We start from the raw sequence: 27,209 nt of genomic DNA, 5'->3' as shown, positions 1-27,209 counted from the left end.
AACCTGCGGAGCACAGGCATCTAAGAGAGGATCCAGGAAGACAGACCTACCAAGGAGACCTGGAGGGATGATTAATCAGAGGGGCGCGGGGAGAGCTGGAGAGAGCGGTGTCACACGCCAAGGGAGTAGAGTTACAAGAAGAAATAGTGGTCAACTGCGTTCCAGGAAGTGAGGAATAAAACCTGTCTGCCGGACTGGGAATCAGGAAGGCACTGGTGACATCGGCAAGTGTGGAGTTAGAAGAAGTGTGGGAGACATTTGGATATCCTTAATTATTTAGAGGAATAATGGGATGAGGGACAGTTTACCATAACCTTTATGTCATATGCACAGGCCCAAGTAAACACTTCTGTCACCAGGCTTGTTAGAAGCACGTGTACAAGGATGCGGGGGATGGGGAGGGAAGTAGAGCTGCGAGTCTCCTGGCCCCGACAGCCCAAGTGTCATCTGTTGCAGGACATGTGGACAGTGAGGGACACAGTGGCCATCGCAGCTCTTAGAGCAGCTTGGCTAGTTCAGAGCCTTTGCTTTTGTGGAAAACTGATGCATTGTGTCCCACAGCAGCGCTAGCATGTGGCAGGACCTCACTTCCCTCAAGGTGTTTTCCTTCACTCTAGCCATCTGAGGTGGAGCTTGCTCCTCTCTGACTTCTGGACCCAGCCCCACAGGAAGCAGGAGGCTTCCATCGGCCCACTCACCCGAAACCATCCACCCTGGAGAGAGCCGCCTCCTTCCACCGGACTTACTCCTAAAGGAGAATTGCTAGGATCTGGGCCTATGCATTGCCTCATCTTTCTCTCATAGTCAGTGGTTGCCCCAGCACAAAGCTGCTCTGTTTATTTTCTTATCCAGTACTTTTCTCATCCAGGTCTGTAAGCAAGTCCTCTGACTTTGCAGAACCATCCTTCTGCTCTGTGTCTTCGTGAGTTCAATCATTTTGATTTTTAGATTCCACAAATAGGTGAGAACATGCGATGTTTGTCTTTCTGTGCCTTACTTCTTTTGCTTGACATAATGACCTCAGTTCCATCCATGTTGTTGCAAATGACAGGATCTCCTTCTGTGTTATGCTGAATAGTACTGTAACAGGTCTATAACCAAAACCTCTGACTTTGCTTTTCTCAGCTTGCTGAGGCAATGTAAATAATAAACAGAAGGAGAACTGTAAATGGGAATAATAAAGGTACTTACATAATGGGTTTATGGGAGCATTAAATGAGTTAATATAGAAAGTGTCAGGCCTGCAGAAAGTGCTGTCATTTGTATTATTGTTTGAGAGGTCCCCACCACAGGAGGAATTCGGGCCAACAGTTAAAGACAGATACTTCACAGGAACTTTGCTGTGAAGGATGAAAGAAATAGCCTGGAACTACAGGAGACCCTCAAAGTCAAGGGGCATTGTTTTTCAGGCTAGGAGAAATTTGGTCATGGTTCCAGGCTGATCAAGATGACTGATGAGGCCTGGCGGTGGCTCATGCCTATAATCTCAGCACTTTGGGAGGCCGAGGTAGGCAGATCACTTGAGATCAGGAGTTCGAGACCATGGTGAAACCCTGTCTCTACTAAAAACACAAAACTTAGCTGGGCATGGTGCTGCACTAATCCCAGCTACTCAGGAGGCTGAGGCAAGAGAATTGTTTGAACCCAAAAGGCGGAGTTTACAGTGAACCGAGATCGCACCACTGCAGTCCAGCCTAGGCCACAGAGCCAGATTCTAACTCAAAAAACAAACAAACAAACAAACAAAACCCAGATAATTGATAATAATTATTGAGGAAGAAGTTAATTATAAGAGGAAGAGATAATTCATGTCAAATCTGCACTTTAGACCTTGGGAAATTGTTGTCATGTTTTTGTCTTGGAGGAATGGGGATCTCTGCTACCCTGAGCTCCCTTGTGAGGGTCCGTATATTGGGAAGGGTTGCTAGGATGATGACTGAAGCTGTCTTCATACCCCCCGCAAGGTAACATGAGCCAGGTAAACATGGGTGGCTGCACTGGCTTCTTCTGGTATTGTACAAGTTGCACTAATAAGTGAAATCAGCAGCAGACAATTTGTCTGCACAACACTAACAGTACTTTGAGTCCTGGAGATTGTCTAAATTAGTAACAGGCACACATGACAGTCATTCAAATACAGAGATAAAACGATTGCAATTGACTTGCGTTTCAGTGTGTTACAAAGTTGGCCAGATTAGATCTACATCTACATGTCTAGTTCAATTTCAAATTATAGATTTGTTTCAAAGTCTTCTTTTATCACCTGCTTTGTTTAATCTGCCCTAATTTAGATTATTCTACATCCTTTCACATAAAACAACTTTTAACCTAATTCCATTGATCTGATTTCGTTTTGGAAAATTTTACTAACTTCCATGCCAGCAAAGGTGCCAGAGAACTTAAAAGCAAGTCATCTTAAAGAATGTAAGAGCCAGACTCTGACATTTAAAGCTGTTGTGTAGTGTGTGATTTCTCCACCTGCTGCTCCTTAGATCTGATGGAGTTGGTTTTTGACAGGACAGTGTGTGTTCTAAAAGAAGAGAACCAGATCATCTCTGTTCTTGTACCATGTTTTTAGAAAACCAGGGGTTTGCATTGGTTATAAATATCAAACATAAAAGATTGGAATATTTTTCAAGATGTTGTATGATGGAAATGTATATTATTAGAACAGTGAGAACATTGAATCCAGATCATATCCTTTCAGAAGAAAATAAAAGAGATGAGATTAGTTTTGTAAAAGCAGGATATTTCTGGGATGTGTGTAAGCATGCACATCTCAGAAATACTACTGGATCATTATTTGCAAGCTTGACATATAGGGGAAAAATTTAAAATTTGAAAGCATTTTAAGTATAATTTTTGAGTAAGAAAATCAGATCTTAAGAGCATTATCCTGGTTAATTTTCTGGATATGCAGAAAGAAAACTAGGGCTAGCATGACCTTAATTCAGGTCAAAGTTCCTGATCTACAAATGTAGACTGAATGTAAAGTTGTCAAAGCAGCATGATGACACAGTACTTTAAGAACATCCAAAGTACACGTATTAAACTTGATCACTCAAAGCCAGCAGAAAGGGTCAGGTCTGTTTACTTAGCCCAAACCGGAACTGTGAGCCTGAATTGCTCTCTGAACCTGGGAAAACCCTATTTTTTCATTGGTTGTATACTAACTCCAAATAAGCAAACTTCTGCACCAAAGTCATCTAACTCAATATATTTCTGCATACATATCATAGCTGATGCTGGTGCATGTATAACCTCACCTAGCACCTCCCTCTACAGGTTCCAGTATATACTGTATGTGTCTTCATATGAAGTATGTGGTTTCTCTTTAAAGTTATTCCTCAGAAAAGAAGGAGCTTCTTTATATTTGAGTCTTTACAATGTCTCTCATAAGGCCTTCTCTTAATTTTTTTAGGTTATAATTATTTAAAAACTATTTTTAAAGAGATAGTACATGCACAGGGTAAAAAATGCAAAATGCATAAAAAGGCATATAATTAAAAAGTAAGTCTGCCTACCATGTCACGTCCCACCTTCAGAGACCATCACTATCACACACAGTTCAGTTTTTGTGGGTACATAGTAGGTGTATATATTTATGGAATACATGAAATATTGTAATACAAGCATACAAATGTGCAATAATCACATCATGTAAAATGGAGTATCCACTCCTTCAAGTGTGACAAACAATTCAATGATACTCACTATTTTTAAATACATAATTAAATTATTATTGACTATAGTCTCCCTGTTGTACTGTCAAATACTAGGTCTTATTCATTCTTTCTAACTACATTTTTATACCCATTAACCATCCCTACCCTCCCACAACCCTTCCTAGCCTCTCATAAGCATGCTTCTGCTATCTCCATGAGTTCAATTGTTTTGATTTTTAGCTCTCACAAATAAGTGAAAACATGCGATGTTTGTCTTTCTGTGCCTTATTTCACTTATACTGATCTCCAGTTCCATCCATGTTGTTGCGGATGACAGGATCTCGTTTTTTTTATGGCTGAATAGTATTCTGTTGTGTATATGTATCACATTTTCTTTATTCATTCATCTGTTGATAGGCACTTAGGTTGCTTCCAAATTTTAGCTATTGTGAACAGGGCTGCAACAAACATGGACGTGCATATATCTCTTCAGTATTTCCTTTCTTGTGGTTGTGAACCCAGCAGTGGGATTGCTGGATCTGATGGTAGTTCTGTTTTTAGTTTTTGGAGAAACCTCCAAACTGTTCTTGATAGGGGTTGTACTAATTTACATTCCCACCAACAGTGTATGAAGGTTCCCTTTTCTCCACATCCTCTCCAGCACTGGTTATTGCCTGTCTTTGGGATAAAAGGCATTTTAACTGGGGTAAGATGATATCTCATTGTAGTTTTGCTTTGCATTTCTCTGATGATCAGTGATGTCGATACCTTTTTATATACCTGTTTGCCATTTGCATGTCTTCTTTTGAGAAATGTCTATTCAAATCTTTGGCCCATTTTTTAATCAGGTTATTAGATTTTTTCCTATAGAGCTGTTTAAGCTCCTTATGTATTCTGGTTATTAATTGCTTATCAGATGGATAGCTTTCAAATATTTTCTCCCATTCTGTGGGTTGTCTCTTCACTTTGTTGACTGTTTTCTTTGCTGTGCAGACGCTTTTTAACTTGATGTGATTCCATTTGTTGATTTTTGCTTTGGTTGCCTGTGCTTGTGGGGTATTGCTCAATACATTTTTGTCCAGATCAATGTCCTGGAGACTTTCCCTGATGTTTTCCTGTAATAGTTTTATAGTTTGAGGTCTTAGATTTGAGCCTTTAATCAATTTTGATTTGATTGTTGTGTATCATAGGAGATAGTGGCCTAGTTTCATTCTTTTGCGTATGAGTATCCAGTTCTCCCAGCACCATTTATTGAAGAGATTGTCCTTTCCCCAGTGTATGTTCTTGGCACCTTTGTCAAATATGAGTTCACTGTGGGTGTGTGAATCTGTTTCTGAGTTCCCAGTTCTAGTTCTAGTTCCATTGGTCTATGTGTCTGTTTTTATGCCGGTGCCATGCTGTTTTGCTTATTATAGCTCTGTAGCATAATCTGAAGTCAGGTAATTGTATCAATTTATTTTAAACAAAAAATGTACCATTTGAGTAAGCAACATTAGCCTGAAAACAACCTCAATCAATACTAGTTTGGAGTATGTATAAAACATCTTCTAATAAAATCAATTTTAGACAGAGAAATGGGAAGGGATTAAGATTGCATATTTCTTTTATATATCACTTTAGAAAGTGATTCAATTTTGATTCTAGCAATATAGTGGATTCATTGTTGTGTAAAACCAAAAATTTCTGGAAAAATATTTACGAACATCTTTGCAAGCACATCTCAGCCAGCAGAAAAATAAGAGAAAACTGTGAAGTCCAGAAATGGTGAGAAAACACAAATGCAGCAGTGCAAGGAAGCACTGGGGCTGGCATTTGTTCTGGAGAACCTAGCAGGTGTCTGAAGACATAGAGCTTGTGTGTAATGGACCTGCTTGGGCTCAGGAGACAAAACCAGGGGCCCATGTGAGGGAGAAGGTTGGATCAGGGAACGTTCCTTGGTGCTGGAACCTCCTAAAGGTGATTCCCTCAGTGAGTCAACTAGAAAAATTCCACCCTCCAGAGAGCCTTAGCCTTAGGTAGAAAGGGGAAAAAAAAATATTTCCCTTTGAGAATTCAATCACAAGTGCATCCTCATGCAGATTTGGATCCTCAGAAGTCACATGACCTGTCTGGGCGAAAACAGAACAAGGAAACTTTAGTGTACAGTGGTGCTGTGTTGTAGGACCCCAGGTAATCTGCAACTGCAAATGCAGCTCCTTTGTGAAGAAATGACTTTAAAGCCAGCTCTCAAGAATTTCCACAGAAAAAGATCCAAGCAATATGAGATCCTAGTGAAAAATCATAAGAGACAGAAATAAGCAAGGCACCAAGATCTGGAAGTGACACCAGGCCCCACCAAGTCTGAACGAGGCCCACAAAGGACAGCAGATAATGAATTTATCAAGATGAAGTAAGAGGCTTAATATGTTTTAAGAAATAAAAGAGTATCAAGAGTATAATACAAGAACAAAAAAAAAAGATAACCTAGAAGGTTTAACAAAGAAAGACAATTTCTATAAAAAAGAATATGTAATAATTAAAATTTGAAACTTAGTGAATGAATGAAACAGCAGAGAAGACAGGGAACTGGAAGATAGATCTGAAAGAGTTAACTAGAATGCAGCCCGATAGACAAAGAAATGGGAAATGTGTAAGGGAGGTTAGGAGATGTGGAGAATGGAGAGAAATGTCTAACATGCAAAAAAAATCTCCAGAAATGAGACAAGCAATATTTGAAGCAAATGATATAAAGAGACATTTCATGAAGAGGTGACAAGAATGCTTAATATACATGTAAAAAGATGTTGGAACTCATTAGTAATCAGGAAAATGCAAATTATAACCAACATGAGATACTCTTCCACACCCACCAAACTGGAAATAAGTTGAGTGTCTGATACTTCTAAGCAAAAATGGGGACCAGTGGGGACTCTCATCAACAGCAGACAGAAGTGTCAGTACAACTATTTTATTACCTAAAAATATTCTATTGAGATTAAGGACTATGAATGTTAAGGAAATCAGCTAAGTTGTTTATTCATTCATTTCATTTAATAAATATTTATTGAGCACCTATGTTCAGGAATTATATGAGAATTTTAAAAATCCACAGTCCCTGCACCAAAAAGCTTAAGATCTAGTGGGTTATATAATAAAAGGGCACACAAATAACATAAAACTATAGCCATGAAAGAAAGATCCTTCGAGAGACCCTGAAGGTGAGGCTGAGCTGTGGAGGTCAGAGAAGGCTCCCCTGAGGAAGTGATGACCAAGCGGGGGCCACAGAGTATGAGTGAAATTGAAGACACAGGTGGTGGTGGCCAGGGGGATTGCCGTAGACAGCAGGAATGCCCTGTTGTTGAAGATAATACTTCCTCAGGAAGTGGAAAAAGACCAGCGTGGCTGGAGCAAAGGGAGAGGGAGAGTGAGGCCAGACCAGGAAGGCAGGGCTTGCAGGCCATGGGAAGGATTTGGGGTTTTATATGAGAACAATGGGTAGCTACTGACTTGTTTTAAGCTGGGGACTGAAATGATCAATGGAAATAAGAAAAAATAAAAGAGACCATCAATTAATGATAAATCTAAAAATTATATTAGGAAGTGGAGTTAAGGGTTTCTGTGACTACACTTCTGGATCACCAGCTGTGACTGTGCCGAGAGCACCAACAGTTGCTGAGCGTATCTTCCCTCTCACACTGCAAGCTCAGCTCTGCCTCTGACACTACAGCCGGGATGGTGCCCCAAGTTGTAAATCCTTTCCCCGGGTCCCCAACAATAGCATGTGAGCTGGAAACCTAGCTGGTGGTTCACTTCATGATGCAAAAAGCATAATTGAATACATTTTACTGCTTTGCAGTCAGATTTCTCCATTGTTAAGAGTAAAAACCAATTTGTTAGTAAGTGGAGCAGATATGATTCAAAAGAAGCAGAAAGGCTAGGCACGGTGGCTCATGCCTGTACTCCCAGCACTTTGGGAGGCCAAGGAGGGCGGATAACCTGAGGTCAGGAGTTCGAGACCAGCCTGGCCGACATGGTGAAAACCGTCTCTACTAAAAGTACAAAAATGAGCCAGGTATGCTGGTACGCGCCTGTAATCCCAGCTACTCAGGAAGCTGAGGCAGGAGAATCGCTTGAACCTGGGAGGCTAAGGTTGCAGTGAACCGAGATTGTACCACTGCACTCCAGCCTAGATGACAGGGTGAGACTCCGTCTAAAAAATAAAAAACAAAAGCAGAAGGACATGAAGAAGTATAACAGAGTGTGTCTTTCCTGCTTGTGACTGCAATCATTACAAACAGTTTCCACAGGGGGCCATATTTCCATTCTAAAGGTAGTGTTTCAAGCTTCCTGGTGTCTCTGGTCCTTTGTAGCTCAGATTCCTTTATTTTTAACAACTTTATTGTGGTACAATTGACAAACAATGAATGGCCCATATTTAAAGCATACAATTTGGTAAGTTTTGACGTAAGTTTACACCTGTGAAAACATCACCACAATCAAGATAATGACATATCCATCACCTCCAACATTGCTGCCCCTTCCTGTCCTGATCTGTCCCTACCCCACCATGAACAACTCAAGTTTCAGTGTAACCATTCTTTCCATCAAAATTCCAGTAGACTTATTTTATAGGCTAGAATACGATCTCTAAAAGGCCCTTTCTGATGTTATCTTAACCCAATTCACTGCAAATATTCACCATTAAGAGTCACTCTGTAGAACCTGTCAATTTGCTCAGTCTTAAGCCTTTGAGAACACTTTAATTTTTCTATAAATCCGAGTTGAATGTGCTGCCAGGAAGGAAAAACTGGAGCCCCAGGGCCTATGGTTCACTCCACCATCATTAATGTTTACATCCACCTTTCAGATCTCCTTTCTGATGAAGAGGAAGGAGCGGTTTCCACAAGGGGCACCTCTGTTCAGAGCATTGAACTGGTCCTCCCACCCCATGCAAACCATCACGGAAATACATTCGGTGGCCAGATTATGGCTTGGATGGAGACGGTGGCTACTATTTCTGCAAGGTTCTTGGTTTTGACCTTCAGCATATGATTTTGGGACCAGTGAGGAGAAAATAGAAAGGGACTGAGATCCAGTTCTTGGGCTACTCAAGAAGTCAAGGAAAAGACTGAGGAAAATGTTGCCTTTTATAATGATTTCTAAATCATTTACTTGCTTACTTTAGGATTAATCTGTCCTTTTGTTTGAAGGTGAATGTTTAAATATTTGGTTCAAAAGTAAAAATGAGATGACAGTTTTAATACTTTATTCTGAATTATGAATATTGATCTTATGAAACTGCAACTCATTGTCTTGATAGCTTATGACAAAGTAAATGCAGAATAGAAATAGAGAACAGGCTTCACAGTTAAAAATAATCAGTCTAGGTTGGGCATGGTGGCTCACACCTATAATCCCAGCAGTTTGGGAGGCCAAGACAGGAAGATTGCTTGATGCCAGGAGTTCAAGACAAGCTTGGGCAACATAGCAAGACCCTGACACTACAAAAAAATGTGCTGGTATGGTGGGGTGCACCTATAGTCCCAGCTAGTTGGGAGGCAGAAGTGAGAGGATCACTTGAGCCCAGGGATTAAAAGCTGCAGTGAGCTATGATCACGCCACTGCACTCCAGCCTCTCTATAAATAAATAAGTAAATAAATAAAGTCAGTCAGTTACAAACCTTTTCAAAGACAATTTACAGTTAGGTCTGACCTTTAAAGATGCTGGTTAAAAATAATTATGGCCAAAGAATTAACTGAAAAATAGGAAAAGAAGGAAGAGAATATTTAGAATACTTTTTTGAGTTTTTGTGTGTGTTTTTTTTTTGTTTTTGAGACGAAGTCTCGCTCCGTCGCCCAGGCTGGAGTGCAGTGGCGCGATCTGTGCTCACTGCAAGCTTCTCCCTCCTGGGTTCACGCCATTCTCCGGCCTCAGCCTCCCGAGTAGCTGGGACTACAGGCACCCACCACCGCGCCTGGCTAATTTTTTGTATTTTTAGTAGAGACGGGGTTTCACCCCGTCAGGAGGTCTCGCTCTCCTGACCGCATGATCCACCCACCTCAGCCTCCCAAAGTGCTGGGATTATAGGCGTGAGCCACTGTGCCAGGCTTAGAATACTTTTAAAGACTCCTTGATTTCAAAAAGGTTATTTTATTCTTAATGGAAAGATGTAGGTAATTGAGCAACTTTAGGGAACGCTCTGTACCCTGGAAATGCATTTGAATAGGATCTGCCCTTCTGACAATTTTCATAACTGTTGAAAATTGCTAAGGTTGTATTTCCCTCAAATTAAAATAATTTTATTATTGATATGTCTATAGTTATGACTATCGTTAGAAATCTGTAGTTATCCTTTCTAAAAATCATGCACAAATAAGTGAGCTTGTTTTTAAAATGAAATTGTCATTCTTAATGACAGTAAAGCAATTGAACATGTTCTTTGTAAAGGCTTATAATATAACTATGGCAGCATCTGTTCACTTGGTGTTGGCACAGAGTAATTGAATGATGACAGTGGGAATCTGAAATGTAGAAAATTATGGAAGTAACTTTCTGAAATTAAATATTATATATAACTATTTCAACATGTCATACACGCAAAAATTATAAAATGCGTATCTCCTAGCCTTTCAGGCTTCATGTAGCAATCCAGGTAATTTTTCTGGGGGGAAAATCTTATCTTTTGATCTGTGGGTGAATTTGATTAACTGTGAAGCTGAGGAATTGTGTGAGGACACCTGCCTTCATTTGGGCCCCACTTCAACCCGGATCTCAACTTCTTGAGACTACAGTCATGAGCTATCCAGATGACGATAATTCAAATTAGAACAAAAAGCACTGGTTTGTTGTTCCAAGGGACTTCCCTAGGAAACGAGACAAGAGTAGGACTGTTACGAGAGGCATAGAAGCATCAACATCTGGGTAAAGACCCCACTACTCGGGGACGCGGTATTTCCCAAGATATTGGCAGGTAGTGTGCAGACCTACCCTCAACACACATAAGCCAGTTATTTATTTCAGTCAAGTTTAAAGAAATGCTTATTTAGAAAATAGGTTGAAGACTTGTCTATGTATTTGTTCAATGAATGAATGAGTGATCGCTTTCTTCTGTCTCCCTCCCTTTGTCTCTCCAGTCGCCTGTGTTGGGCACATCCCTTTCTGAAGTCCATAGATATGTTTAAGTTCCGGGGGCCATCTACAGTTGGAGATCGTCTTGTCTTCACTGCCATTGTCAACAATACATTTCAGACCTGGTAAAGTGAGCCCTTAGACTGCTATGAAGAAATTTAAACTTGCACAAATGTAATTTTTAATTTCAGTCTGGAGGTGAGTATAGGAACTAGTTTAACAAAATTCCATTTTTTTCATGCAGTTTTCAAAATCCATGAACACATGTTTAACCCTTTGTTCTGCTTGGGGCCTTTTCACAATTAGTAAATTGTGACAGACTGGTTTTTGTCTTATAAGGGTGACCGTATGTCCCAGTTGGCCCAAGTTGGACCTGGTTTGTACCTGTCATCCCTGCATAATTATTAACTTTTCCTTCCAGTCCCAGTGACTAGATGGTCAATCAACTCATAATGGACCTGGTATTACCACCAGGAAATCCAAACCACTTCCCAGTTATTTTTATTATTCTTGGTACACAATGAAAAGATTTGATTTAGTATTTGTTTCTTTTTAAATGTAAAAAGAATATCTGTGTTTCCTGTCTAATTGCAGTATTTATTTTTTAATTACATAATTATTGTTTTTAGGGAAGAAAACTTAACTTCGGCACAATTTAAGCCCTCCCCTACATTGCCAAAATATGTTCATGAATGTATATAAAGCCCTTCCTGGCCTTTTTCCCACTTGAAAGTGGGGAAGTAAAATGGAAATGCTCTTAGGAGCTTGTAAAAAGCAGCCCATTGACCTGAAAATGGATTTTAATAGTTGCACAGATTTGCTGATAACAAAGAAGATAACCCAGGCCCTTATCCTCCTGTTGCTTGGAGGAGGTGGCGGCAGTGGGCAAGGAGGGCCTAATGGGTCGAGATCCTCTTTGCCCACCACCCTGCGTCACCCTTCACAGTGTTGAAGTTGGAGTTCGCGTGGAGGCCTTTGACTGTCAGGAATGGGCTGAGGGCCAAGGGCGTCACATCAACAGTGCTTTTCTCATTTACAATGCTGCTGATGATAAGGAAAATCTCATCACGTTTCCCAGAATTCAACCCATTTCAAAGGTCAGTTATTATCACAGGAGGTTCAATAGCCAGACCTGTGAATAGAGAGCTCTACCCAGAATCTCCTCCCACCAGCAATGGCCTCTTTGGCTCTTTGCCTTTGGTTTTCTCTCTTTTCAGCATCACAAAGTGAAGTGGGCTTTTTTCTTTTCCTTTTCCCCCCGAGCACTCTGATCATGTATTCAAATAATGGAAGCCCTGAAGACCTCACCTCTACTGGGCCACACACGGCTGTGGGTAGGATGTCACCTTCTGTGTCCTATTTCTGGGTCTTTTCTCTCGCTTCCTTAACTCTAGCTCTTGATGCTGTGCCATGTTCACGGGAACCGTATCATTCCCTCATCCCGAAATTACCTGATCGCCAATGTTAATTTTTTCTAAAAACTCTGTAGTGAGAATTGAGTACAATTCTGGTAATAGAAATGTTAATAATCTCCACTTTTGAAAAAGGAAGAAAATAATTGGAAGGATTACACCTTTGTCATTGCAACTGCCCTTTATGGATTCAGCACAGAGGCTCTGACCTGATGAAGTCAGTTCATGGAGAGATGCCACATCCCAGTTAGCCCTTTTGACTGATTTAGGAGAAGGATACTTAAGGATAATAACACTAAGATAGTAGAGATTTTATTTTATTTAATTGATTTTATTTTGTTTTTGATTAAAGGATGATTTTAGACGCTATCGGGGAGCTATTGCACGCAAGAGAATTCGCCTAGGCAGGTAAGGAACATAAGGTGTAATGATTTTATGGAGTCTTCACTAATCTGACAAATTATGTAAAAGCCCCTCCCTGGGTCTCTATTCCCACATAACAGAAAAAGAGAAGGTCTGATGTTTCCTGGCCGCAAAGGCTGATTACTGACTTATGGAAATAGTTCTTCCACATTGTTCCACTGATATCCATGGCTGATAGAAGTTCAAGAAAGTATTAAGGTTATTGTTGTGTGCTAAATGCAGAGAAGAAAAAACTCATTTAACATTTTAATTTTTTTTCCAGGAAATATGTTATTTCCCACAAAGAAGAGGTTCCACTTCGCATACACTGGGATATCAGCAAGCAGGTGACGTTTTATGATTTGAAGCTCTTCGTATAAAAGTCTTATCATTACAAAAATGGAAATCGCCTTGCCTAACTGGCTTAGGTTATGCCTACACAGGCTATGTGACAAGGTGGATTATATCAACCAGTCATGTCAAAATGATACGAAACCAGGCTATCAGTTACTGCTTACCAGTCGGCAGCTGAGCCTTGTTTGACTTCTTACAGTTCACAAACTGCAGACTCAGGATGCTCTGCTGTCAGGTATGTTCCAGAAGCATGGCACAGTCCCATCCGGCATCTCACTGTGACATGTGCCCACCAGCTTGCATTTTTATAAAAACAATAACAAAGTAGTATCATTTGAATATTTTTAACCATTGAATGTAGAGAGAAATCCAAGTTTACTTATTATATGTTGATTATCAGTCATACTGAAAGGTAGTCTGTCTCTGCTCAGGACACCAACTAAAATGATAGATACCCAGTTGTTAAGTATACAGTTACTTTGTCTGAATTCTAAATTAAGGGTTCAAGATAAAAATTATATGTTAGCTGTAGCTTAGTTTTTTTGTTTTTTTGAGACAGAGTCTCACTCTGTCGCCCAGGCTGGAGTGCAGTGGCGCAATCTTCGCTCACTGCAACCTCTGCCTCCAGGTGGCGGGTTCAAGCAATTCTTCTGCCTCAGCCTCCAAGTAGCTGGGTTTACAGGTTTGCACTACAACACCTGGCTAATTTTTGTATTTTTAGTAGAGATGGGGTTTCACCAGTTGGCCAGGCTGGTCTTGAACTCCTATCCTCAAGTGATCTGCGTGCCTTGGCCTCCCAAAGTGCTGGGACTACAGGCTTGAGCCACCTCACCCTGCCTGTAGTTTAGTTCTAAACTCAACATTATCACTGGGACTCAACACATACCTCCTCCAACAGTGTCCATTTTTTAAGCAGAAAATATATGATCACACATCCATGTATTGAACACAAAGCTTTAAAAATATTACTATTCTAGGCATCCCTGAGTGACAGCAATGTGGAGGCCCTCAAAAAACTGGCAGCCAAAAGGGGATGGGAGGTTACCAGCGCTGTGGAAAAGGTAGGACACCTCCAGGTATTTGCATAGTCCATTGCCCATCACAAATGAAAGCTTTGGTGGTGGTGGTGGTTCTACTGCTTCTACTGCGGCTTTTAAGATAAAAAAAACCTTTTGAGGAAACTGTTTATAAGAGGCAACCATCTTTTCAGCCCTGTCTCTACAAGCTGGTTGATTTGGAGTCCTTCAAATATGCCCCACATGCTCCTATCTCTGAGCTTAGGTTCTCACATCCCGTCTCTCCCTCCTTCTCTTCTCCATCTACCCAAATCCCACCTGATCTAGATCAGGACAGATGCTTCTCCATAAAGGCTCTCCTGCCACACTTGACTTAGGAACTTCTTTTTCTAGTAACTCCTTTAGTCATGACTTCTTTAAAATTAATTTTTTTGACTAAGTGTGCTGGCTCACGTACTAATCCTAGTACTTTGGGAGGCCAAGGCAGGAGGATCCCTTGAGGCCAGGAGTTTGATACAAGCCCGGGCAAAATAATGAGACCCCATCTCTGCAAAAAAAATTAAAAACCAGCCAGCTGTGGTAGCAGACACTTGTAGTCTTAGCTGCCCCGGAGGTTGAGGTGGGAGGATCACTTGAACCCAGGCATTTCAGCCTCCAGTGAGCTATGATCACATCATTGCATTCCAGCCTGGGCAACAGAGCAAGACTCTGTCTCTAAAAATAATAAATAAATAAACAACTTTTCAATTAATTATATACTACCTTATGACGTTTCTTCCCCAGCTACCTCAAATTAATATTTAAGCCTTACATGGAAATTTAACTTTTTACACATGCTTACACATGATCTTCTTTCCCTGAGTACATTATAAACCTCTTAAGAAAGAGGCTTTGTCTCGACTTCTTTATATCTCTCTTAGGACCTGTTACAGTGTTTTGCATGCCATCAGGTTTAAAGAGACATACATCATTTGGATCTTAATTTTATTTAATTTCAGAGGTTTATTAGGACGCCCTCGGAAGCTCATACCCACACTAACTAGACTGTAAGCTCTGTGAGGGCCGATCTGCTTACCACTACACCCAGACCACAGGAGCGCCTGGCACTTCAGAGATGCTCACTAATGCCAGCACTTTAGCTACGTTCATATTTCGGTATGCACTGATTTTCATCATCAGTGAAGCAGCAGCCTATGAAATAGGATGACCGTATGTCCTGATTTTCTTGGGACAGTTCTGGCTTACACCTGTTGTCCCATCATAATTATTAACAGTGTCTTGGTGTTCCAGTTTGAATGATAAATTATATTGTTACTTTACCTTAAAATCTAAGTAAATTCAGATGCTACTTCACTGATTCTTTTCAACTCTGACTTTGACCTCTTCTGAATGTTTTGTTTTTGGTTGTTTCCTTTTATGATTTCTTTGTCCTCACTATTAAATCCTTTAAAGGTCTTCCTTATCCCATTTGGATCCAGTGAAGTTTCTGTCTTTGCCTGGTTCAGTGATGCAGAAACACAGGTTTAACTAATGCATTTAAGATGCATTAAGAAGCATAAAAGATGCTTCACTACTTTGTTTTCTTTCACTACTATAAAACCTGCTTCTTTCATCACTGCTGGGATCTGAGCATTCATGAGCAGCAGTGGAAAAAACAAATTCATGTCTGGAATGGAGTGAAAGAACATATTTAGTGAAGTCGTAGAATATATTATAACTTCAGTTCTCGGGAGGGTGTGGCCCAAAGCATACCCAAACAAATTTGCTAGTGTTGTGGGAGAGCTATCAATGATTAATTCTTAATTATTATGTAGATAGTTACTAGAGGATATTATATAGTTAAAGAAATATTCTTGCATTATTTCCATTGAATTTGAATCTCTCCTTTAAAGAATATACTCATGATGAAAATCTGATTTTAAAAATCTGATAAAAAATGTTTTTGAAGAGTTATCCTCTTCTCTCCCACGTTTTACAGCTTATATGTTTTTAATTTCCAATATGACTCTAATTTTTTTCTGTCACCTTTTAATTGAATAATTCTTACAACACAGTTGTCTGTTAAGAATTATACTTTTGGGCCAGGTGCAGTGTCTCATGCTTGTAATCCCAACACTTTGGGAGGCCGAGGCAGGTGGATCATAAGGTCAGGGGTTCAAGACCAGCCTGGCCAAGATGCTGAAACACCGTCTCTACTAAAACTACAAAAATTAGCCAGGAGCAGTGGCAGACGCCTGTAATCCCAGCTACTTGGGAGGCTGAGGCAGGAGAATTGCTTGAACCTGGGCGGCAGAGGTTGCAGTGGGCTGAGATCGTGCCACTGCACTCAAGCCTGGACAACAGAGTGAGACTCCATGTCAAAAAAACAAAATAAAACAAAAAACAATCATACTTTCTGGCCAGGCGCAGTGGCTCACACCTGCAATCCAGCACTTTGGGAGGCCGAGGTGTGTGGATCGCTTGAGGTCAGGAGTTCAAGACCAGCCTGACCAACATGGTAAAACCCCATCTCTACTAAAAATAAAAAATTAGCCGGGTGTCATGGCGGGCACCTGTAATCTCAGCTGCTGGGGAGGCTTAGGCATGAGAATCACTTGAATCTGGGAGGCGGAGGTTGCAGTGAGCCGAGATTGTGCCGCTGCACTCCAGCCTGAGCAACAGAGTGAGACCCTGTACCAAAAAAAAAAAAAAAAAAGACTCACACTTTCCTCAAAGCCGGGTCTGACAGCATCCACCTGTAGTCCCAGCTACTTGGGAATCTGATGTAGAAGGATTGCTTGAGCCTAGGAATTTGAGGCCAGTCTGGGCAACATAAAATGACCTCATCTCTTAAAAAAAAAAAAATCATGTTTTTTCCAGGTTTTCAATATAAATTAGATGGTAAAAATCTAAGATTGTAGTACGTGTGATGAAATTGGATAGGGCTTATGGTTTTAATTCATTTCATGTTTCATGTATAATGATAGAATTAATTGTAGTAGTAATACAAGGAGCAAAATGTGTATTTTGGAAACATCACAAAGGTATGTGAAACAGCTGAAGAATAATTATAAGGTTGTTTATTAACAAGTGAGAGATTATAGTGCTTAAACCATAAAAGTCAGCTCTTACAGGCAATTCCAAGTAAGAGAAGACAGTTATATAGGGAGAACTTCAGAGAGGAGGCCATTCTTACCTCCTTGAAGACAGTGTCAGGAGTGGATTGCTGAGGGAGAAATAGGGCTTTCTAGGCAGTAGGTAGTTTGTGCCAAGTTCTCCTGGTGGAAATTAGCATTGCGTAGGAGACTGGCCTGACAGGAGTAGCTTTTTATTTAAGGAAGACCTGGGGATGTACTGGGAAAATTATGGAGAAAGCCAGAATGACACGAACCACCTGAAAACCTGTACACAGGACAGATCCCCAGTTTAGGAAACAGACCAGAGGGGAGCTAGTCCCATGGAGCTGGGGGAGGGGCTGGGCCCAGAGCTCTGCCTCTCCGACCCCCACCCACTTGGCCCCCGTGGTCATGTCCAGATACCTCCAAGGAAAGTGAAGGCTCTGTAAAAACCACTTTTGCCCTCTTTCCCACAGTGTAGTCTCCAAAACATATTTGTCAATAGATGGTACAAAAATTCTCAAATTTTTAGTTGTTTCCTCTTGTACTGTTTGTTTTTTTGACACAGAGTCTCACTCTGTTGCCCAGGTTGGAGTGCAGTGGCATGATCTCGGTTCACTGCAACTCCCCTTCCCAGGTTCAAGGGATTCTCATGCCCCAGCCTCCCAAGTAGCTGAGACTACAGGCATGTGCCACCACCCCTGGATAATTTTTGTATTTTCAGTAGAGACAGGGTATAACCATGTTGGCCAGGTTGGTCTCAAACTCCTGATCTCAGGTGATCTGCCTGCCTTGGCCTCCCAAAGTGTTGGGATTGAAAGCCCTCTTATACTATTTGTATAAGACATTCAAATTCAAATTCAAAAAGAATCTTATTAAAATGAAAAAGAAAAGATATCACTAATAAAATGTTAGCAAGCTCCAGCAGATTTTCAGCCTGCTTGCTTTAAGCTTCATTTCATAGAATAAAATTCTCCAACCATCAAATGATAAAGAAAACATTTGAGTTGGTATATTAGTTCATCCTCACATTGCTATAAAGAACTACCTGAGGCTGGGTGATTGTTAAAGAAAAGAGGTTTAATTGGCCCACGATTCCACAGGCTGCACAGGAAGCATGGCTGGGGAGGCCTCAGGAAACTTCCAATCATGGCAGAAGGTAAAGAGGAAGCAGGCACGTCCTACATGGCTACAGCAGGAGGAAGAGAGAGGGTGAGGTGCCACACACTTTCAAACAACCAGATCTCATGAGAACTCACTGTCACAAGAACAGCAAGGGGGAAGTCCACTCCCATGATCCAGTCACCTCCCACCAGGTCCCTACTCCAGCGCTGGGGATTACAATTTGACATGAAACCATATCAGTTGGTTACGAATAAATAAATAAATAAATAAATAAATAAATTGAATCTCTATATTCCCAAGTATGAAAGGTAATTCATATTCTTGGAGAACTGTTCCTGGAAAATGTTTTCACTAAGCAAAAGCTAGTCTTTCTTAGCAGGGTTTAAAGAGAACCAAAACTAACTACTGCATTTCTTTGTCTGCTTTGTTTGCATCAATATCATTGATTTAGACAGCAGGGCAATGGGGACTTTCTGCTTCCCTCACCTTCTAGGGGAAAGATCAAAATCGAATTTGCTCATCCAGTACTGTACCTGACATTGGATAAGTTGAGTGAGCTCTGTAAGGGCAGAATTCAGTGGTGGTTACAACTTAGCTTGATGTTTGATTTGACTACATGATAGGAAACAGAAGCATGTGACTGCAGCCTGAGGAGCAGCCACCTAGGAAAGTGCTGTATTCGTTTCCTAGGGCTGCTATAACAGAGGACCACAAACTGGGTAGTGGACACAGTAGAAATCTATTGTCTCACAGTTCTGGAAGCTGGTAGCCTGAAACCAAGACGTCAACAGGGTTGCTTCTTTCTGAGCCTGTGAGGGACAATCTGTTCCATGCTTGTCTCCTAGCTGCTGGTGATTTTCTGGCAGTCTTTGGCACTCCTTGGCTTATAGAAACATCGCTGGATCTCTACCTTTGTCATCACATGTGTTCTCCTTGTAAGCATGTCTATGTCCAATGTCCCTTTTTAACAAGGATGCCAGTCATATTGGATTAGGGGTCCATCCTACCACAGTACAACCTCATCTTGACTAATTACATCTGCAAGAACCCTATTTCCATATAAGGTCAGATTCTGAGGTAGAGGAAGTTGGGACTACAGCACATGAATTTGGGGCTGGAAGGGTAGAGACATAATTCAACTCTTAATAAGTGCTCAGCACAATATTGCATCCCACTCCATCTCGTTCCACCAGAATGGAGCATGGCTGACCCAAGGCCAGAATAGGACTGGCACTATGGAGTTCACCCTGGCAACCTGCCCTCAGCTCCTCTGAGATTGCAGAGCCCCAGCAGCCCATCCTAGAGCCACTTGCCCACCAAGCACTGATTGGATGACGGATAAATCTGATAATTTCTCTGGATATACACTAACGAAACTCCTTCAACTCCCCCTGTGCTGGGGGCAAAGTTAGGCATGCCCATGCTAAGTAGGGTGAGTCTCACCAGCCACATGGAGCCCCATCTGTAGTTTTCTTGGTGTTTGATAAGTGCTGACAGCCTCGATCATGTCTTCCTTTGCAGGCTGGATTTAAAGGGAAGCTTGGAAGCAAGTTCAATTGGAGAGGTTAAATGATATAAGCAAATAATCACTTGTGTCTGAGCTGCTTGTAGTTAATTTCTCATTTCTTCATTCTCTTATTGATAATATTTATATTTAAATAAAGGTTTCTCCTTTACAGCCTGATTTTTTTGCATCGGCTTGATTCCTGCAGTGAAGTCCTAACCCCATATTTGTTTGTTTTCTCACAGCTTGTTGCCATGGGAATGGTTATAAGGTAGCAAATTTCAACACTAGCTTCAAAGTACCCTGAAAGAGAAAAGAAAATGAGAAGGATAGAAATGTTTTCTTAGCTGAACACACATCTCTGATTATTGTCAAAAACACAGTAGAAGAAAAGCTCAGAGTAGCACGGGATGCATTCATGCTTAAGTATGTGTCAAATGGCTCCCCAAGGCATGCCTCCTCTTACCCAAGGAATAATGTGCATTAGGAAACCAGGAACTGGCCGTTCAGAAGGATGATCCAGCCACAGTGATTCAGAAATGAAAGGATGCTTCGTGCTGAGGAAATATGGTGCTCCAGGGCCCCTGCTGAGAGGCTGAAATGGTTCTAGAGGTGGTTGACTCAGTTCCTGGATCCCCTCAGCCCACTTGAAGACATGCCTGACATCCTGGGAAAGTGTCCTAAGCTATAGCCTTGACTCTGCTCTTTTGAGGGAGATGAGGTGCTGACCTGCCTGGCAGTCTGGTGATATTTTCTTTTTTTTCCTCAGTAGAGGCAGGGAAACATCACAAAGAGACAAGGAGAGAAAGATCTAGGTTTTTACATTTTTCATGAGAAAAAAAAAACTGTTGTGCAATAATTAAATAGCCACCCTCAAGTCACACATTGTTTAGAGGACACGGGACTACAGCATCTTGAACAGACCTCTAGACATCCCAGTATTTGAAGAGAAATTGCCATGCGGCTTCAATTTCATCCAGGAAATGAGATGCCTTAGTTACTGCAATTGGTCTTTGACTACATATATATGCGTATGGTTTCTAAAGTAAAAGCATCAGTTTTCTTTTGTAATGTAATTTTTTTTTTGTTGTCTTTTAGATAAAAATATATACTCTGGAAGAGCATGATGTTTTATCTATTTGGGTTGAAAAGCACGTGGGAAGTCCAGCACATTTGGCTTATCGTCTCTTGTCTGACTTTACAAAGCGACCTTTGTGGGACCCCCATTGTGTGTAAGAACAAACTTAAACATTTTTCTCAATCAACCTTGACATCATGTGAAAGATGATCTCCATATTGCAGTCCGTCTCCACCGTCCAGTGTGTGACTCATTGTTTAAAGAGTATTTTTAAAAGTTTGGCCGGGCATAGCACTTTGGGAGGCTGAGGCAGGTGGATAGTTGAGCCCAGGAGTTCAAGACCAGCCTGGGCAACATGGTGAAAGGCTCTCTATAAAATACACAAAAATTAGCTGGACATGGTGGCACATGCTTGTAGTCCTAGCTACTCGGGAGGCCCACGTGGGAGGATTGCATGAGTCTCTGAGGTCAAAGCTGCAGTGAGCCAAGATCATACGACTCCACTCTAGCCTGGGTGACACAGGAGACCCTGTCAAAAATTAAAATAAAAATAAAGTTTGCTCTGGACAGAATACTGCATCAGGTGATACTGAGAGACACAAAACAAAAATTATGCTCACTTATCATCTATATTGAGTTGACCTGCTTTACCTACATCTATTGTAATTCTACCAGTAACTTCAAGGTCAATATTATTTCCATTTAAGAGGTTCTGAGACTTGCCAAGATTGCACAGACAATAAAGTGATGGAACCCAAATTGGAACCCAAGTCTGTCATGCTCTGAATTTTACACTCTTCTACTTTAATATGCAACCTCATTGCTCTTGAGGAAGTGATTATCTGCTTGTCCTGCCTACTCTCAATATTTCATTGGCAGTTCCTTACTTCTCTGTGAAGCAACCCTCCCTGGTGAGAAGCTAAGACAGCAAGCTGTGCGAACCCCGAGGTGAAAGGCATGCCTTCCTGCTCCCCCTCCTGATGATGTCCCTGCTCGTATTAGCGTACATCTCCTATTCCTGCTACTCCCTGTCTCCTGCATCCCTAATCCAATCTCCTCCACTCCCCGGCCCTTTCCTGGAACACAGTACAAAGCTGTGCACCCTGCCAACTGCACTGATGGGGACCAGCTGCACTGAAGCCCAGCCACCTTGGCTATAGCACCCCACAGGGTTTTATGGCCACCTTGTTGACATGGAAGGGTTGGTGAGATGGGCTTCCTATTATGTTAAGCGTTTCCTAATCTTGACAAGATAGAGGCTCATCTTTAAATTTTCTAAAACTCACTGTGATAGAGATTTAGAAATACCATGTAATAGATGATTTAATATCACTAAAGTGAAACATCTCTAAGGTCATGTGTTACATTTGCACAGATGCTAGAGTTTAAATGGGAGGAGTTCCCTTATCCTCCTGGTAGGGCCTGCGAGAGGGGTGTGGCTTATTTCTTCATGCTGCTCAAACCCCTAGAGGGATCATGCAGACACTTAAGTCACGGGGAGTGTTTTTTGGGCTCCAACCCCATGGCAGCATCTAGGGTTGAGTGTTTATGGTTCCGGAAGCCCCAGTGGGTGTGTGTTGTGATGTGCTCTTTCAGTTTTGCTGTCTGCAGACAGCTTGTGTTAATCAGCTCAGTTAGACCCTCTGCCTTATCGCAAGGACAGGGCTTTCTGTATCCTGGATTCTTGCATTTGTGTACTGGGAAAAACGGCTCACACGTGGCCTTGGAGGATGGGTGCAAGGTTTTGAGTGGTGGAAGTTGCTCTTCGCGAGATGGATGGGGAGCCAGAAGGAGGATGGAGTTGGAAGGTGGTCTTCTTCTGGAGTCAGGCTGCCCAGCCACCAGACTGTCCTCTGACCACCCCTGACCGAATTCCATGTCTTTCCACCATCGATGGCCTGCCAGCGTCTGCTGGTGTGCTCTTCTGTTCCTCTCAACATCCAGCCCGCTAGGCTGGATATGCCCGCTAGGGTCTCGGGTTTTTTATGGGCACAGAATGTGGGGTGTGGTGGGCCAAAAGGTAACTTTTGGGGTGTGAAAACAGAAATGCCTGTCCTCATTTAGGTCTGTAGGCACAGGCCCGAGGGTGGAGCCCTCACCAGTGACCCTTCCCTTCTCTATCCAACACTTCCCCGCCCACCTCCCATATCAGAATGATCCATCATGGTTAATGCTATCACAATAAATCATTCTGAGAGAAGAGGAACACTTCTCAATTTTCTTGCATCAGTTTAGTAGATACTCTACTAGTACAAAGCTTTTAGGAATAACAATGCCTAAACTTTGCTGTTAATGCTTTAAAAACGTTTCTCCCACTATTCTCTGTCACTTGACATTCCGGCCAAATTGAAGTTGAACGAATGGGGGAATGAATGAATGAATTCTTATTCAACTAACTTTTCTTGTACATCTACTATGATTCAGGTGTTTTTGCTGAATCCTTGCAATAACCCCACGTATCATTATCTAAATTTTATAGATGAAAAAATAAAATGACTTGCCTAACGCAACTTACGTAGCGAGTAAGTGGCAATCTGGGAGTCAAAAGAGAGTTGTGTGACTCCAAAGCTAGTGCTGTTTCCAATATACCACATTTCTTTATCTATATAAACAATCCTTCTTGGACTGACTATATGATTTACGACTCCTCACAATGTTTTTACTTGATCCTAGAGAAAAATAATTTTGTGTAAAACAGCTCAATGCCTTTCACTGAAGTATCGAGAATTATGAACTTGAAGTCAGATGGCCACCATCCTCTATCACTTGCAGAATTATTCCTTCTAATCAAAGAGCTCTTGTGTTTTTTGTTTGTTTGTTGTGACTTTTGTTTTTTTGAGATAGGATCTCATTGTGTCACCCAAGCTGGAGTGCAGTGGCACAATCATGGATCACTGCAACCTCAACCTCTCAGGCTCAAGTGATATTCCCACCTCAACCCCTCGAGTAGCTGGGACTACAGGCATGCACCATCACACCCAGCTAATTTAAAAAAAATTTTTTTTTAATTTTTTAAATTTTTAAAAGATAAGGTTTTGCAAGTTTGCCCAGGCTGGTCCTGAACTCCTGGCCTCAAGTGATCCTCCCACCTCCACCTCCCAAGGTGTTAGGATTATAGACATGAGCCACTGTGCCCAGCCTCAAAGAGCTCTTCTAAAGACAGACTTGAGCAATAATGCTGGCTTTTAGGGGGATGATTAGGTGAGCTGAAGGGGCAAATAAGGATACCAATAATGAGATTATATAAGCAAATAAAGGAAGTGAATGCCTTACCAGGTAGAAAGTATAGCTGCTTTTCACTGTTCTATATACACAGGTCCTGTGAAGTCATAGACTGGGTGAGTGAAGATGATCAGCTGTGTCACATCACCTGTCCTGTGCTGAATGATGACAAACCCAAAGACTTGGTAGTACTAATATCACGAAGAAAACCTCTCAAAGATGGGTGAGTATATGCAGTTCAAGTGTTCTATCGCTATTTCATAGTATAGGATAGAAATTAAAAGTTGATGTGAAAGCCTGTAATCCCAGCACTTTCGGAGGCTGAGGCAGGTGGATCACGAGGTCAGGAGATCGAGACCATCCTGGCTAACACGGTGAAACCCCATCTCTACTAAAAATACAAAAAATTAGCTGGGCGTGGTGGCGGGTGCCTGTAGTCCCAGCTACTTGGGAGGCTGAGGCAGGAGAATGGCGTGAACCTGGGAGGCGGAGTTTGCAGTGAGCCGAGATGGCGCCACTGCACTCCAGCCTGGGCGACAGAGCTAGACTCCGTCTCCAAAAAAAAAAAAAAAAAGTTGATGTGAAAATAAGGAAGTCTGTGTAGATATTTCTGCTCTTGAATTATGTTCATTTGAATTATACCTAGATGAATCTTTAGCTATTATTTTAAAAATTAACAGTCATCTATTAAGTGCCAGCTGTTTGCAAAGTACAATGCAAGAATCCTAAAGTAGTTCCTTTTCCTATGTAGATGTAAAACTGGTATTCAGTAAACCTTTCAAACATACCATGATTAGTAAAAATGCAGTGAAAGCCAAATAAGACACCGGGAATTGGTTTAGAATTCACCAAGGCTTGACTGTGCTAGACATCCACCATGGCTGGCTGTCAGCCGGGGCTGTTGATCACAGGAGCCAGACATGGTTTTTCCATGTACACTGAACTGCTCAGAGCATGGCAGCTAGCTTCTAAGAGGAAGTGTCCCAAACCCCACACACATGTGAGTATTAACAGACGTTCAGTGTCATATCATTTATTATGTCAAAAGATATTAGAAACAAATGGAAAATCCATCTTGTAAATTATGGTAGATCCATACTACAAAGTATTGTACCATCATTAAAAAGGATGAAGCAGCTATAATGGGACTGATAGAGAAACACCTCCAAAAATTTATTGCTAGATGAAAAATCAAATTGTAGTTGATATTTGTAAAATGATATTTATGTAAAAAATTTTGTGTGCATTTGCTTATATAAATGTCATTCTTATGCATTTATTTTTATACGATAAAATGTTAAGAGCGGTCACTTCTAGGGTGGAGAATAGCATGGCAGTGCAATTGGACTGTAGGAAGATTTTTATTTTGTAGCCTACAGGGTTCCCTATTGAGAGTTTTTCTTTTAACAATGATGGGTATTGTTTTTATTATTATTATTATTATTATTATTATTATTATTATTATTATTATTTTAGATGGTGTTTTGCTCTTGTTGCCCAGGCTGGAGTGCAATGGCACAATCTCAGCTCACTGCAACCTCTGCCTCCCGGGTTCAAATGATTCTCCTGCCTCAGCCTCCCAAGTAGCTGGGATTACAGGCATGTGCCACCACGCTCAGCTAATTTTATATTTTTAGTAGAGATGAGATTTCTCCATGTTGGTCAGGCTGGTCTCGAACTCCCAACCTCAGGTCATCTGCCGGCCTCAGTCTCCCAAAGTGCTGGGATTACAGGCATGAGCCACTGCGCCCGGCCTGTTTTTTAATTTAAAAAGGAAAGGAGGCTGAAATTACAACCCTGTAGGGCACAATAAAACTACAGTTGGTGGTTGACTCCAGCTTCATGGAGTTACACAAAGCATTGTATATGCAATTCTAAGGCAGAAAACACTATTTCCTACCTTGAATGTAGCCTAGAGAGTGTTTCCTGATGAGACCACTCATCTAGAAGATCTGGGCCTTCATAGTTTCACTTCTACCTGTATAAATAAATTGGGTTAACTATAGGGATTTATTTTCTAACAACTATTCTTTATTTCTCACAAGAGCTTAGAAAATGTCTTCTTTCAGTAACACTTACACAGTGGCAGTGAAGTCGGTCATTTTGCCATCGGTCCCTCCGTCTCCACAGTACATCAGAAGTGAAATCATATGTGCTGGATTTCTCATCCATGCTATTGACAGCAATTCATGCATTGTAAGTTTGATGAAATATCTGTGATTAATTGGCTCTGCCAGATAGAGAAAAATCTCTTAATTTACCCGATGTCCTAATTAATTGTAATCTTGCAATTTGTGTCCACACTGTGGGAATCCTAAGATCATCCTTTCAGATCATCTATTCCAGACGGTACCCCAAAAGATTAGGGTCTTAGTCTCCCCTACACCAGCAAAACTCAGATCCTTGCTTGAAAAAGCTCCAAGTCAATAAGAAATTAAGATATTGTACTTTCTTTTTGAAACAGGTATCTTACTTTAACCATATTTCTGCTAGCATCCTTCCTTACTTTGCTGGAAATCTTGGTGGCTGGTCGAAATCCATTGAAGAAACAGCAGCCTCTTGTATACAGTTCTTAGAGAATCCTCCTGATGATGGGTTTATAAGCACATTTTAAATGGTCAACTTTCAATTACCGGTAATTTAATTTCCCGCTTTTAATTCCAGACACCCTTAGCCCTGACATTTGTCAAGCTTTTGGGCCACAAAATAATTAATATAAGCCTAAGCAAAATGCAGTGAAAAAGTTAAAAAATCAAATGCATCTTAAGTCAAATACCAGTGATTCGGATTAGCATTAAAAGAGCTTTAAAATTCTGTTTTAAGTCATCTGTGGCTCTGCCTCTTCCAGGGGCACAGATAGTGGAAAATTGCCTGTATGCAATACTATGTGTTCTATAAAATGGCATGAATTTAGTTTAAATTATCATAAATATTTTTAGGTTACAGAGTGAAACGTGTGTTCTGTGTGGAATTCCAAAAAAAAAAAATTATAAAATCTAAAATGATGATTTGCTAAGTTGACTCGTTGATTAATGTATGGCACTCTTCCTTGTGCAGCAGGTATCTATACGTCAGGAGCGTTTGACAAGATGTATTACATAGTCTAGAGATTTAAATTGGAGAGACATTAAAACGTAATGGAATCCAATCAATTTTAGTAATAAGAACAACTTTACTAGTGTCATTTAACATATATTCCAGGTGGCTGACCAATTTAGTGTCTATTGC

General features: G+C 41.1%; 1 protein-coding gene across 1 annotated transcript in view; it reads left to right on the top strand.

Moving 5' to 3' along the window:
• The window catches only part of ACOT12 (acyl-CoA thioesterase 12), a 66,899-nt gene extending 39,902 nt beyond the window's left edge, over window positions 1-26,997 (top strand). Inside the window, exons 6-15 of the mRNA XM_023215072.3 lie at window positions 8,512-8,668; window positions 10,779-10,898; window positions 11,720-11,870; window positions 12,538-12,593; window positions 12,871-12,934; window positions 13,919-14,002; window positions 20,780-20,913; window positions 24,076-24,204; window positions 26,051-26,177; window positions 26,446-26,997. Coding sequence (XP_023070840.1) covers window positions 8,512-8,668; window positions 10,779-10,898; window positions 11,720-11,870; window positions 12,538-12,593; window positions 12,871-12,934; window positions 13,919-14,002; window positions 20,780-20,913; window positions 24,076-24,204; window positions 26,051-26,177; window positions 26,446-26,595 — 1,172 coding nt within the window. The 3' untranslated portion in view covers window positions 26,596-26,997. The remainder of the gene's footprint in view (window positions 1-8,511; window positions 8,669-10,778; window positions 10,899-11,719; window positions 11,871-12,537; window positions 12,594-12,870; window positions 12,935-13,918; window positions 14,003-20,779; window positions 20,914-24,075; window positions 24,205-26,050; window positions 26,178-26,445) is intronic.
• The last annotated feature ends 212 nt before the right edge of the window (window positions 26,998-27,209 follow it).

Source organism: Piliocolobus tephrosceles, chromosome 4, assembly GCF_002776525.5.
Source record: "Piliocolobus tephrosceles isolate RC106 chromosome 4, ASM277652v3, whole genome shotgun sequence".
Classification (NCBI taxonomy): Eukaryota; Metazoa; Chordata; class Mammalia; order Primates; family Cercopithecidae; genus Piliocolobus; species Piliocolobus tephrosceles.
Note: the sequence above shows the minus strand (reverse complement) of the source record. Positions and strands in the feature narration are given on the sequence as shown.